Raw genomic sequence first — 15,737 nt, 5'->3', positions numbered from 1 at the left:
CGAGTAAGCCTCTCCACCATTGCAGCAGTCTCTCGAGACATGCTTGTGACCTCCTCTGCACAGAGCAATCGATGAAGACGAGGCCACTACGTGCATGCCTCACCATAATCCTCCGCAATAGTTAGGAAATGCCAATGACCTTCAACTGTTTTGGAAACAGAGACATCAGAGGTTGTGTTTAGCATCAGTGGAAGGGTTCATCAGATTAGTAGGTTTACTCACGAGATTGTTCTGAGGCTCCCTCCAGTAGAACCCCTGGATGAAAACTGGCAAGATGTTGCAACCTATTAGAAGGTAGACCATGAGCGCATGCATCCCCAACCATTCCATGGCCAACACTGGCCTCCTGTAGCCATAGACATCAACCTGTCGACATCGAGAATGTTGAAGTCTGAGCAGTGTCGCAGATGCATATGGCCATGTCAAAGAAGAAAAAGGTTATGGATGTCCAACCAGCAGATACACTGCAGTAAATAGCACTCCAGCAGCTCCAGCAGTGACGCATGTGTAACTCACTGTGTATAGAGGTTTGTTCATATGCATTCCTACAACAAAGATGAAAGCAAGACATGAACCAAATTGACGTGAAGAAGAAGAAGAAGACGAAGGGGTAATCTTGGTGGATACCGAATAAGTCCAGTGAAAAGGCTAATGCTAACAGGCAGAAGGAAGGAACCATCCACTGGATTACTCTATCCTTGTGAACCTGCATTTAGTTCAAGAGTGTTGAACATTGACACACACAGTGATTCTTCATACAAGAACAGATTGAAGAGAAGACCATCCATCACCTTAAAATGTATGATAACATGCCCGAATTGCAATCCAATCAAGCAAGTAACAGTTGCCATTACAGAGCTGCAGCATTGACTTCGTTTTAGTTGCAGCAACACACCCAAAGAAAAGGTAAATAGGATGAATCTCCCGACTTGTTGGCAGTGAGGCAGAGAGATAGCTGACCTGAGTAGTCCTTCAGGATCAAAAGGAGCTCGGCACCATGAAGGAGCATCAGGTGGAGGTGGGCCACTATCTGGTGAATTTATGCTGCATTGCTGAAGACAAGAGGAAGAAACTACAAGGTTATGGAGGAACAAGAATCTATGGATTGATCAATGAAGTAGATCCGGTGCTACAAGTGATACCTTTGTTCTCTCATAAACAGGACGTCTATGTAGATGTTGGATGCCAAAGATCCGACGGTCGATCATTCCCACCGCGTTGCAGGCAGGTCCTGTGTCACCCCTAACTCCACATCTGACCTAATTTTCGTATATATAAATATCAATGGGAATGCAGAAACTTGATCAGAGTTGACAAAGTAAGAAATCATAGTGTTTGGGCATCAGTTGAGTAGAAATCAATGTGTGTGTGATGCAAGGCATTTGACTCACTGAAAAGGATTTCGACATGGAGCCTCCCACTGCTATCTGATACTCCCAATCAGGTACATATAAGCCATACAGAAGAAGCATGTAAATGGTTGTAAGAATCAAAGCCATCAACCTATTCAGACACAAGAATGTTGCAATTAATCTCTGGTTAATGCCTCTCTCCATTCATCTCTCTCTATGTATCAGTTCCTTTCTTTTTCTTATTTTTAGTGAAGCATTTTTATGTCTGTTAAACACAAACTTCAACAGTTGCCATGATGTCATGATCGAAGAGTAACCTAGAAATAATGACAAAATACACTTGATAATTTCCCAAATTCAGAGTCATACATACAATTGCAATCGGTATCGCCTGATTAAGGAATATCCATTATCAACATTATCATCAGTTTTAAGCCAGATCTCACATATTGCTGCCAACAGATAGGCTATTGCTATTCTCTGCAAGAACAGACACTTAGCTGATCAGATAACCTGTAGAAACATAGAAGTTCATTAATCAAATAAATAATGTTTAGTAGATAATAATACAGCTCTTTAATATTTGCAACAGAGAGGATATAATCTTTAGGGTCCAATCAGCAGCTATCTTGTATAAACTCTTCAGGATCATTTGGGTTTGATGATTATGTATTCTTTGGTAGCATGATTGGAGCATATAGTGATTATTAGGTTGTGGATGATAATTTCTTGATCACAATTTATTCATAGTTTCACTTGCTGATAGGTCTAGCTGACTCTGAGAAGGACCTGATGACTACAAGAACTTCTGATCTCCATGAAACAGATGCAGTTATACATATCAGAAGAAAAATTAAGGCATTTTAGATTGAAATCAACATGAGAGTTTGTAGGCAAACTTAGAAATATAAGCTCTGTTACAAATCATCATAAAGCTGAATGACAACAATCTATGTAGCATATGCAAGCATCATTGTGGATATCCTACCTGTAGCACTCCCATCCATCTTATTCCCAAAAGATCAACTCCATAAGTTAAATTGTGAAGGCCATGAAGAAAGCCACCTAAGAAAGTTGTGACAATTCAGGAAGCAACCAAATATGAATTTAAGATAACTGAGAAAGGAACCAAATTTCCTCTAGTAAATGCAGTAGGAAAAGCTAAAAGAGTTTCATACCTTGAATCAGAAGACCTACAACAAAGAGCTTCAATGCTCGAAATACCGATTTCCTGGTTGCTACAACTTTGTTTGTGACTCCCTGAGCACAAAGCAAGTGTAAATTGCATCTTTCTTGCATTGAAATCCTTAACACACTTCTATGAAAAGTGACAAATTCCGCAACGGGATGAAGCATTTCGACAAGCAATTAGGCCTACCTTGTGTGTAATTGCAAGTGCAACTCCCACTATAAACAAGAAAAATGGCATCACAAAATCAGCAAGGGCTACACCATCCCATGGAGAATGGTTGATGGAAGGGAAAAGTGCTCCAGCATCGTCTACAAATATCATGAGCTGCAGTAAATGATGTGTAAATTATTAAGAGGTGATGAGACTAAAAGAAAAAAAGCAGTATAATATGAGTCAAATGTTATAGTATATATCAAATATGCATTAGTATTTCACTGTTCTCCTAATGATTTTTTCCGTAAAGAAGACTGAGTTTGAGATCTTCAGATTTCGATGAACAGAGGCCACCGGGCACAGGTCAAAGGTTTTGGCACTACCACATGTCTTCTCAGTGGCAAATGTAGCAAACTCATTACTTCTGTTGTACTCATCTTCTTCGGGGATGGAACACATCAAGTCACGCAAAAGTACAGGGATGGGAGCCCCGGAGGCCTTCATGGCAAATCCTGGTTCTGCCATCAAAAGAGATACTGTTTGCTAGAACAGAATGTTTCCACTCTCTTCCTGCTCATACTTTCGCAGCCCACCGAAGGCGGGTGTGATGCTGTCCACTACAGTAGCTGCTATGAGTGCTCGTATGGTCATTACTGGTCATCGATCTCCTCCACCGTCGGAACTCATACGAACCTCCAGTGTTGTCAAATCCTAGTGGGACTCACCGCTACGTTAATCCGTTCCGGTTAAAAGATGGTGTATGTCGGCGGCAGAAAACACCTGCAACATTGCAAGGAAGTGGGAGACGACGCTGATGCATCGCAGTGCACTTTGCAGCAAGCAAACTACCGTGTCCGTGTGCATCTTTTCGGCCATTTCTCCGGAAGCAATGGATTCAAAGCAAAGTGACTATGACCTTTCAATGTTGTGATGAGATTTGAGTTTAGGATCTTACGATAAACTATCAAAATCATTATAAATTATTCCAACAAAGTATTCTGTAAAATCACAACGACATCTATCCATATTTTAATTTGGGAGAGGAATAATGGAGAATCCAAGCGAATAATTACCGAATCCTTTATTATCCCAATTATTGATTGGGAAAACACAGTTACTAAATATAAGACCGAAGAAAAAGGCGTGAGGGAATACAGCAATGCGGAGTGGACGGCTGACGTACCGCGACGGTGAGTCCCCGGAAGACGTCGAGGGAGACGAGGCGCTGCCCCTGCTTCTGGCCGGCGAACGCCTCATCCTTCCGCGACGCTCTCCGGTTGTACTTGACGCCGGCCTCCAGGTCGTCCTTGTCCTTGATGAGCTCGTACGTCCTCATCTCTCTTCGATGGATCGAGGAGCGGTGGAGAGCGTCGGGTTCCTACTCGCGGCTTCTTCTGTGTGTGTCGGACGCCGTGGCCTGTCTTCTCCTCCTGCATGAAATCTCTCTCTCTCTCTCTCTCTCTCTCTCTCTCTTATATCTTCTTTGGCTTCGTTGGGAGGAACGGGAGATGCACCGGAAGATACAGGTCATTATACAGCATATACACACTATTTCATACGACACGTGACAATCACGTGAATACATATCGTATGGCATCGATGTTTCCATATATATACACGCACACAAATAGTGAAATTATTATCAAGTTGGGGATTATACTCATTTAGACCTTATAACCATTCTTAAAATAATTAATATTCGGATAAGAGATGCATTCATTTAATCTAATTAATATTTACTTAAGCGATTCATTCATTTTTAATTTTACATGCAGTAGTAAAAAATATATATGATAAAATAATTAATGTTAATGATATGAAGAGAGATAAAGAAAAATTAAAAATACCATAATAGAATATATAAATAAAAATGTAACTATTATAAACGTAAATATATATATATATATTTCAATGGTTAATGATAAATGATTAATGTAGTCGATCCTAAATAATTAAGATTATATATATATATATATATTGTTGTTTTTGTTATAGATTCCCATTTCGGTGGGAGGAGATTGAAAGTTTCTCTCTTAATTGATCTATTAAATATCATGATAGTATAAAATTTGGTATTGTATATTGTAGCACCTAATGAGATTTAATGCATGAGATTACTTCAAACTATCAATTATATTTGGATAAAGGCTCACTCACACGATCGATCGATCGATCTCTCCTACCAAAGTGAATGGAAATGAATCAACCTTGAACTTAATGAAAAACTAGGTGATACAAGATAATGACACGTACAAATGATCAACACCTCACTAATATATGATGGACATATTATTTCTTAACTAACATATCTATCACTCGATGGACACATCAATATTACTCGGTTGATGTTTCATCGTAATATGATAAATACCTCAATCATAATATGAATGATACATCAATGAATATTTTCAGTTAATGAATCATCATATAATGACACATCAATGAATCATCATCACTCTTGAGGTTGTCCCCTTTCCCATGGTTGCCTTGTTGTTCATCATAGGAATGAACAATGCAATCATAAGAATTGTGACAATGGATATCCATCTCGTTGAACTCTTTATCTCAACTAGAGAGTGGAGAGCCCTAAGAGATCCACGATGTACAACGAAACCAATAGCTTAAGAGTCATGACATATACTAAACAATTAAAGAACAAAAGAGAGCAAAATAGAAGTGAAGGTCGCCATGACACCGGTAAAGAAGAGTGTGTGAAGGGTGGATATTTATAGTCTCCCTAATGCACCTTTCTCTTTGTCTTCCCTATCTACGTTCTCTTTGATGCTTAACATAAGCCGATGAAGTTATGATAATTAGATTGGTCCATGACTGCTTATTCTTCTTAGGACACAACCATATAAGGGGTAAGGAATTCCATGTTAAGAATTAATTCATAAATAATTATCTAAGGTAGTTATCATATTTTAGATAGTTTTAATCATATTCTAGGTAATTCTACCTAAGTGTAATCAATGGTGTAAGAAGTTATTTTTATAGGGATGGTGTCTATACCTAACTTAATCATAGGTGACGAGATGATGAGATAGTTATTATTAGGTTCTATAAATAGAACCATGGTTCATGAAGAAAAGAAAAGGTCTACACACTTAAAAATGTTTTATAAGTATTTTTAATTTTATCGCTTGTTTAATACTATTTTAATTTTCTTGCTTGAAAGTATTTTCTTTCAATTGCATCACATAATTATATTTGTATCGTTTTGTTGCTCCTTCATCTCTAACATTTATGATATCAGAGCCGAGTTCAGTATGAATTGGGCATCTTGGCTTCCAATAGTAATCCCATGACTCAACCCCTTCTTCTTAATTTTTCAGATAAATATTATGAATTTTGAAGTATAAAAACGAAAACTCTATTCAAAACATAGGATTTTTTTGGATTTAATAGAGAATAAATATATAGATCTTGATGAAGAAACTAGTTTGAGAGAGAATAAACAAAATGACTCAAAATGACTCAAAATCATTATTATTCATTCAACAAGCTATACATGAGACAATCTTATCAAGAATTATAGTAACTATAACTTCAAGGCAAGTTTGATTAATACTTCAAAATGAATTTCAAGACTCAGCAAAAGTGATTGCAGTAAAACTTTAAACCTTTCATCGTGAATTTAAAATTTTGTTTATAGAAAACAATGAATCAGTGTAATATTTTTTTTTTAAGTGACTAAAATTATCAATCAAATAAAATCTTATGGTGATCATTTTCATAATCATATTATTGTTGTAAAAAAATAAAAAATTTAACTCTAAAATTTAATCATATTATTGCTATAATTGAGGAGTCAAAAGATTTGTTTATTTTTTCATTTGATATACTAATGGGTTTTGCAAGCAAATGAAGTAAGGCCGAATAGGTCCCTTGAGAAAAGTGAAGAAAAAATATTTTAGATTAAAGGGGAATCTTCTACTTCACAGATAAAAAAAATTAATAGAAAGAGAATGTGATAGAGGAGACTTTCTTAGTAGAGAAAATAGAAGAGTAAGAGGAAGAGAAACTTTGATTGATATGATAAATAAAAGCAATCAATTTATAATCACAAAAATTACAAGAGCAGAATTTAATGCTACTATTATAACAAGTTTAGTCACATGAAAATAAATTGCTAGAAAATAGAAAAAATAAGCTATTTGGAGAAAAATAAAAAAATAGTAACTTATTTATGACTCATTCATAAGTGAATGATATCTCAAATAATATTTAAATTTTGAATAGTGGATATTCTAATCATATATTAGATATAAGATTAATGTTTAGGGATATTGATGAAGCTCACAAGTTGAAAGTTAGACTTACAGATAACAAACAAATCCAAGTAGAAGGGAAAGGAATAATTGAGCCGAAGACAAGTCAAGAGAAGGTAAAATACCTTAATAATATTTTCTTTATTCTAGTTTATCACATAACTAGTTGAGTGTTAGCCAATTGATGAATAATGGATATTCAATGATTTTTAATAATAATTCTTGTACTATTAAAAATAAAAATCTGGTCTAATTATAGTAAGTGATTGCATGATTCAAAACAAGATATTTTTACTTGATGTTATTGAAAAATATGCTCTTGCAACTCAAAAGAATGAGTTTAATTTATGATATTTAAGATATAGATATTTTAACATTAAGGGTTTAAGGTTGTTAAGTAAATATGACATAATTTTTGAATTATCTAAAATTAATATACTTGATATATGTAAAGGATGTATTTATGATAAATAAAACAAGAAACCATTTGTTATTGGAAAAGCATAAAAGCATCTAATTATCTTGAATTAATTTATGCTGATTTATATAAACCTATGAATTGAACATTATTAGGTAGAAATCGATATTTTCTATTATTTACTAATGATTATATTCGTATGAGTTAGGTATATTTTTTAAAATTAAAATATAAAATATTTAAATTTTTTTAAAAATTCAAGGCACTTGTGAAAAGATAAAATGATAGATGTATATGTTAGGAATGAGTCGACACTCAAAGGGGGGGTGAATTAGTACAGCGGTAAAAATTACGCCGGTTAGAAAAACCTTCGTACGATAAAATCTGATTTTGATGAAAACCGTTTCAGAAAGATCTTTAAATTGAAGGTATATGGAAGTGTAGTCGATGTAAAGCAAGGAAGGCAGTTTGCAGTTAAGATAAATGACAAAACAGAGATGCAAATTGATTTATAGTGTTTCGGTCATCGTGACCTACATCCACTTCTCCGATTCCTCTTCCGTCGAGGCCACCGGCATCTACTATCGATCTTCCTTTTTACACCCCTCTTCTCCTTTTATCGGGTTTAGGAGACAACCCTTATAAGCACACACTCATCCTAAACAGAATTCTAAACTTAGACTATAAGAGAGGATTTCTCTAGTGATTGCAATAGCGTTTTCTCACTTTTAAATACTCCGTGCTTGTATTTGTTAACCAGGGATAACAGGGGTATTTATAGGCTTCAAGTTGATTCAAACTTGGAGCCTAAAAATGTCTCATCCCAAGATTCCTAGGTATTGGTGGTACCATCGTCGTTCCTAGGCGGTACTACCACTGCAGGATCTGGTATTGGGTGGTACCACCATTGGCAGCATTGTTGCCGGCGGTATCACTGCCCAAGAATCCTGGGGTGCTGTTCCTTAGGCAGTGCCACCACTGGCCAGGGTTTTAGCACCCAGGTTGGGCCTTGAATGCGGCCCAAACCAATCCAACTTCGGGCCTAGTTGGCCCCTAAAAGAGTTGATGGGATTACCTCCCAATCCCAACTCTAATTATGTGCTAACTACGATTCCTAAGACATATTCTAAGCAAGATAAGTCCTATTTCTTCCGACGAGCTTCCGACGATCTTTCCGACGAACTTCCGACGATCTCTTGGCAATGTTCCCGTGGACTTCCAGCAAGCTCCTGGACTTCACGATGATCTTCTTGTCGAGTTCCGACAAACTTCTTTAGCAAGCTCCTGGACTTCTCAGTTGGTTCCAACAGAATTTCTAACGGATGTCCGAACTTTCGACGAACTCTCGAACTCCCAACGAAATCGCGTTCTTGACTCCGGGACTTCATTTTGCTTTATGTGCCTTACTATCGTAGTTAATCCTGCACACACAAAAATACACTTTGATTTAGATAATTATTACTAAGCATGAATCATGTTGTCCAGTATATCATTGGTCCATCGATGCTTCGTTCGATTCTTCGACACGTCGTCCTCTCTTACGGCCTATTGCCTAATCGGCCAGTTGATCTTCGTAACTCCGATATCCTTGGCACAATATCCGCTCTTCTTGGCCCGATGTCGGAATCCATGACCCGAAGCCTTCTATCGATACGTCGACTGATCCTCCGACCCGACGTCCAATCTTTTGACACGTTTTCCTTTGGCCCAACATGATTCTTCTTGCTTTAATTGTCTCTCTTTGATCGAAACATCCCGCGTCACTCAAAACGTAGATTAAATCATAAACACTTATCAATTGGTTTTATCATCAAAATCCGAGATTCAACAGTATAAATATATATTGGATAGATAAAAGTGATAATTTTTTTAATATATTTAATTCTTTTTGTAAAGAAATTGATATTCATAAGGAATTGACAATACCGTATACACTAAAGTATACGTGATGTTGTCAATTGACAACACCACATACACTTTGGATAGATAGAGATGATGAATTTTTATCTAATGAGTTTAATTTTTTTTGAAGAAAATGATATTTATTGGAAATTGATAACACCACATATACTGAAGTAAAATAGTATAATAGTATAGTTAAACGTAAGAATCAGACTATCATTGAAATGATAAGAAGTTTACTTAAGGGAAGGTATCTTCTAAATCAGTTTTGGGTAGTTGTAACAGTATTTTTTGTGTGAAATATTTTACCAATAAAGACTATTATGAATTGAACTCCTTTTAAGCCTGATATTATATGAAGTTAAGTGTAAGCTATTTAAGAATTTTTAATTGTATTACTTATGCTTGGTAAATTCATAAAACAATTATACGCTTGATAAAAAATTAAAAAAAAATTTAATTGGTTATTTGTTACAATCCAAAGAGTGTTGATTGTATAATCTTGATAGTGATAAAGTTATTATTAATATAAATATTATATTTGATGAAATGGTAAGTTAAAATTGGGAGAATAATGAAAGTGAAAAATAAATTCTATTTCTAATAGAACTAGATACTCAACAGAATCAAGTGACAGATCCTACTCCAACAAATTCATCATCAACCTCACATAATAGCAACTTAGATTCATTAAATGATTCCTTAAATGAAACCCCTCGTAGTAAATTCAGATTACTAATAGAAATTATGATTTAATATTTGTTTTATTTATTTTAGATCGTATAAATTTTAAGGAGAAAATTAAATCAAATGAGAAGAATGAAACATGAGAGCTAATGGATCTATCAAGAAAATAAAAATTTATTGGATTAAAATAAGTGTTTAAAATAAAGTATAATATTATTAGATATATCCAAAAGCATAAAGCTTGGCTTATAGCAAAAGGATATTCACTGTGACAATGACCTTTGGATGATAGAAAAAAATACTTCGGGTAATATTTTAGCCTCAGATCAAGAGCTATATCTTGAAGTTCAAAGAAAAAAATAATAACTGTGTTGTCAACATCGAAAGCAGAATATATAGCTACAACATCATCAGCTTGTCAAGCAATAAGATTTAGAAGACTTGTCGAAGGTTTTTATCAAGAACAAAAAGAAGCAACTAAATATTTTGTGACAATAAAACTACAATTACAATGATAAAAAATCCAACCTTTCATAAGAGAATAAAGCATATAGAGATATGATATCATTTTATCTAGAATTTTGTAGCAAGTGGAGCTATAACAATGAAGTATTATAGCATAAATGAATAAGTTACATATATTCTCATTCAGTCTCTTCCACTTTAGAAGTATATTTATTTTAGGTCTTAAATTGATGTATGTAACTATGAATCAAGGAAGAGTATTAAAGATTGATTCATAAGTAATTATCTTAAGTAGTTACTATATTTTAGGCAAGGTTTACAATATTGATGTATACCGCTCGGTATGGGCGATCCGATAGTAGACCAGTATGCAGACCATCCTCTACTGAGCGATACCATAATATAATTCTATATCGAGCGATACGAGTTTTGTACCATATGGTAATGATCGAAATATGATCGTTATCGACTTGTATTGATCGATAACTATCCAATTTCTACTGTTACCGATCAAGGGCTAAGATAACCCTATTTCAAATGATCAAATTAATTGTTTGAACTATAGGAAAAAGTTTTTAAACCCTTTCCTCCCCTCTCTTTCAATTCATATCAGTATCTCAATCTTTTCAGCTCTCTCAAACTCATTCTCACTCATATTTTTCTCTCATTCTTACATTTTTATTCTAACTCAAAAAAGTTATAATTTATGGATTGGATCAAATTTGAGAGGATTAAGAGGAAGATCCCCTCCGATTAGAATGTGATGGAAGGAGTCGGACAACATCGAGTCAGATTGCTTGAGGAACTAAAGATACTCAACTATCACGATCATTCATCTAGTGTGCAAAGGAAAAGACAAAGGGGAAGATAGTAGCATCGATCGTACTATTGAAAAGAATCGAGTCAGGTGATGAAATATCTTATCAATCACATTCAACAACCTGTTCAATCTATAGACATGACAGCAACGTGGACAACAATGCCTCAATCGATGATGGTGACGACGCCGAGGAGTCAATGGTCCTATCTACACAATTTAAGGGTGGTGCATAGACCGAAGAGTAGTAGTTTATATATGTCATCGAAGATTTAAATCCTGGAACTCAAGGAGGTACTAACCAAGTTTATAAACATAAGGGAAAGAGGAAGGAATTGTATGATTTTGAGTAGATACAACATAAACTATAGGACATAGACATCAAAACCCTATTCTAACTTATTTTTATAAAAATTATACTAAATTTATATTTATTTATAATTTTAAAATTTTATTCTAATTTTTTTTTTAATTTTAAGTGTTTTGAAGGTTTTTAGCTTATTTTGAGCATACTGTAATTGAGCGAGGCTTGTACATATCAAAATAGTAAATCTTGATTTTAGATATTTCTAAATATAATATAAATAGTTTTACCCAAGTGGCTAGAAGTTCTTATCATAGGGGTAGTTTCTATACCTAATTTAATTATGGATGAAAAAGTTATTAATATGTTCTATAAATAGGATCATGATTCATAAGTAAATATACATGCACTTGACAATATTTCATAAGTATTCTTAATTTTATCTTTTGTTTGATATTATTTTGATTTTCTTATTTGATATTATTCATGAAGTAAATATGCCTGCACTTGACAATATTTCATAAGTGCTTTTAATTTTATCTCTTGTTAGATATTATTTTGATTTTCTTATTTGATATTATTCTCTTTTAATTTATTTTATTTTTATAATTTTCTTGCTCTTTTTATCCCGTAGCATTGGATTGTTTTCCTTTACCTTGCAAAGAAGATATTAGGGGAAGTAAGAGAGAGACGGAGAGAATAGAGAGACGATGACCTTTTATGTTTCTTACTATTACTTTATAGGGATAGGTAGGAAGGAGCGCTCCAAAAGATTACTTTCTTTCCCATATGATCTGATCTATCTATGAGGTGAGATGAAGAGACACGAGAAGATATGTTACATGTGCGAATGCACAAGAAGATTTGTGCTAGTGAGAGATAATAATAATATCTACCAATCGGCTCATTAATATCTATATCTAATGTAATCTTATGAATTATTTTGTAAATATACAATAATATATCCATCATTTCTTTCTCATTCAGATGAAATATCTTATTTTTTTCTTAAAAAAATTATAATTTATGATCTGTAGTGGATCTTTCAACATGATTTGAACCAAACATTATTTAATATCTTCCGAAAGTAGATGATTCTTCATCTACTTCTCATATTCCATGAATAGCTAAGACGTCGAGGAAGATCCAAATACACACTATTATATATATGACATTTACGTGAATGATACTAATGATATGTTCATATTATGAAAGGAATTACTATATTTGAGAGGAACAAAAAGTACTCCTAAAATTAGAATGGAACAAAAAGTCTAACCGAGAGGACTGCTTACTAACTAAAAAAGAAGAAGAGAGATTTATCTTCTTGAATACTTGGCCAACTAGTTGATCATTGCATTTCCCTCTCTCTCTCTCTAAAGACAGAGAAATTATATACATCAAAATTAACCGGAAAGGGTTCAAGTTTTATCAACAATGGTTTGCAGCAACCAAAGGGATTGAAGACTTCTATGGCAAACCTTCTCTAATGAGAATTTGCGAATCATATTCAATAAACACTCATTTGAATCCATCTGAACGGCCATTTGATGTCCATTATATGGTGAATACCCGGTCAACATATTAATAAAAAATAATCTTCTTGATAGGAAAAATATTCTCTCTTAGTAACGATTCAAACGTGTGGTGTGGTAGTACACATGACAACACAATCGATTGAGAGGATAAGATTTGATCGATAGCTAGACCATATGGATATCAGTTCAAAATATTAGTCAAGGATTATTTCACTCATGCCTATAAATGACAATGGGAGGAACATTGTATGAAATATTTTCTTTTATTAACCTATTACAAAATGCTATTATGGGTATGATAATCAAAGTTAATTACTATTTATCATATATACTCTATTATTATTAATTACTAACTTAAGCGTCGGAACGATTGAGTTAGAAAATCCACTCAATTTCACTCTTCATGCAAGTCAATTATGGAGCATTTAAGCCATGCTATATATTAAGTTTCTTATTAAGTTTCTTCCACGTATGGGCTCGAATCGAGTTGGGTTGATTCGAATATCATCGACTTCATCTCTATCATTTTAGTACTAACAAGGCCCATAAGGCCTTGGCTCCCTTGTTGAGACATTGATAGGTATATTTAATCAAACAACGATTGAGAAACAAATAAGCTAATATCTTATAAGCACCAGCATCATCCTCTACCCTTAGAGGCACTTATTGGGAGTAACATGAAATGATAAAATCATGTGAATTCACTAAATTGATGTCTCTCTAAAATCATGTGAATTCACTAAAATGATAATAGTATAATGGTATATTGATGTCTCTCTCTAATTTTTTCTATTATGATAAGAGAAAAATTCTATTTCAAAACAATTTAGTTAGGTTGACCAAACCTAAATAAACTATTTCATAAAAAAAATTATGAAATAGAAAGAAGATCTTTAAGCCAAAAAGAAGAATTTATAGATTCAATATTGAAATATAAATTAAAAAATAATCGACGTAAGACACATTATTATGAACTTCTTCTCTATATCCATTTAGAAAAATTAAATTTTTAATCAATATATTATATTATATAAACAATATAAACTTAAGCCCAAATCTCTATTTACATTCTCTCGTATAACAAATCAGGAAGAATTTTTATATATAAATAAATTTATACAAAATTCATAAATGAGACTGTTCATAAAACATAATAATATGAAGTCAACTTATGAGCCTCAACAAAGTTTTATCGTCAAATTCGAGTTTGGATCAACAAATTTGGTGGGAGAGTTGGAGTGATCCTTTTCTCCCAACCTATTGGAGGAGCAACCCGATGCATTGGGACCCAAGAAGAAGAAGATGTGGAGCGATCCAAGCACAACTACACCACTCCAAAACGAGTCAGTGCATGAATGAGAACGAATAGATTAATGACGATCTAAAAAGCACAATGGCATTGCTACCATGGAGTCATTCAAAACCTTGATTTGCAAGAGCCCAAGGAAGCAAGGATGGTCCTAACATCCACCATCCATCACATGTTCTTAAGATTAAGAAATAGAAAGATAGAGAGGAAGAGTTGAGGGAATTTTGTGCAAGAGAGAGAGAGAGAGAGAGAGAGAGAGAGAGAGAGAGAGTTTTATTTTCCTCTTCACCGACGAACTCTGCTCTCTCTTGTTCTTTGTTTGTTTCTCTCGTGCCACAGCCTTCAAGCAGCTGATGTGGTTCCACATACGTGTTACAATGGGATTCTTCCCTTCCAAATCAACATGGAGGAACAGACATCTGCTTGCGGCGGTTCTCACGATTCCTTGTTCTTTGCTCTTCGGCGGCATCAACCAACTTACGTCGAAGAGCAAAGACCAAGGAACTGCGACAGCCGCGGCAACCAGATGTCTATCTCCCCACATTGGTTTGCTGAAAGGGAAAAAACCCCAGGGTACCATCGATGCGTAGCCACACAGCTGCATGAGAGTTGTGCTTGGCAACCATGGTCCTCCGTCTTGCCGCCTGAGAAGCGTGCGTGGGGGAGTAGTTCGTTCATCGGAGAGGGTTTCGCCATCGGGTGCTGGTGTCACTCCGCTCTCTATGTTGGCATCAATCTATGTAGTGTCATCAATCTGCCTTCCTCTTTCGTGTGTTTGCATTGATGTCTTCTATGAGTGGTGAACCCGTGCTTGGGACTCATCCACGACTTCTTCTAGGGACCCAACCATGGACTAGGAAGACAAGGAATGCATGCATTGGGTTGCATTCCTGCACGCACCCTGCACCATCGATGAGCTCTCTCCTGTGTCCCCGTCTCTCTTCCATGGACCGAAGGAGGAGATGGAGAGAGAAAGGACCGTCGGCCTTGATCTGTGCTCTTAGCTTGTGGCCTTCCCTACTATTTATAGGGACAGGAAGGAGCGAGCTGACGCGAGATCTCTCTCGCGTTTCTTCGTCCCCTTCTTTTCTAACATATCTGAAAAGGTGAGAAAGCAGGAGGATATGGGGGAACACTCGAGAAGATATGATGTGTGTGAGTGAGGTATGTCATTAATAGCTACTACACATACGACGCAATATTGTGAAATTTAATATTAATATATATTCAATTTCTAATATATTCTAAGAAGACTTTGAAATAATTGGAATTATATTTGTCTTTTTCTTTTTTTTTTTCTTGGGTGACGAATGTTGCACTATCAGCAAC

The 15,737-nt window shown here is 35.0% G+C and overlaps 1 protein-coding gene across 1 annotated transcript; it reads right to left on the bottom strand.

Annotated features, from left to right (window-relative positions):
• Positions 1-7: 7 nt before the first annotated feature.
• LOC103988441 (uncharacterized) lies at positions 8-4,122 on the bottom strand. The gene is made up of 13 exons (XM_018827971.2): positions 3,881-4,122; positions 2,731-2,868; positions 2,531-2,612; positions 2,341-2,417; positions 1,726-1,832; positions 1,392-1,503; positions 1,143-1,259; positions 961-1,052; positions 792-858; positions 628-706; positions 454-545; positions 223-366; positions 8-145 (listed from the first exon to the last, which is right to left on the bottom strand). Exons 1-13 carry the CDS (start codon positions 4,031-4,033, stop codon positions 122-124), a joined length of 1,284 nt encoding a protein of 427 aa, XP_018683516.2. The 5' UTR covers positions 4,034-4,122; the 3' UTR covers positions 8-121.
• Positions 4,123-15,737: the final 11,615 nt, after the last annotated feature.

Source organism: Musa acuminata, chromosome BXJ3-6 (assembly GCF_036884655.1).
Source record: "Musa acuminata AAA Group cultivar baxijiao chromosome BXJ3-6, Cavendish_Baxijiao_AAA, whole genome shotgun sequence".
Taxonomy (NCBI): Eukaryota; Viridiplantae; Streptophyta; class Magnoliopsida; order Zingiberales; family Musaceae; genus Musa; species Musa acuminata.
The sequence above is the reverse complement of the archived record's forward strand: the minus strand, read 5'-3'. Positions and strand labels throughout refer to the sequence as shown.

Excerpts from the sequence above, each read along its gene's own strand:
- LOC103988441 (XM_018827971.2), bottom strand. The coding sequence starts at position 4,033 with ATGAGGACGTACGAGCTCATCAAGGACAAGGACGACCTGGAGGCCGGC. Across the intron at positions 1,833-2,340 it reads GATGGATGGGAGTGCTACAG|AGAATAGCAATAGCCTATCT; the intron begins GTAGGATATCCA and ends CTGTTCTTGCAG. Across the intron at positions 1,260-1,391 it reads CCATGTCGAAATCCTTTTCA|GTCAGATGTGGAGTTAGGGG; the intron begins GTGAGTCAAATG and ends TACGAAAATTAG.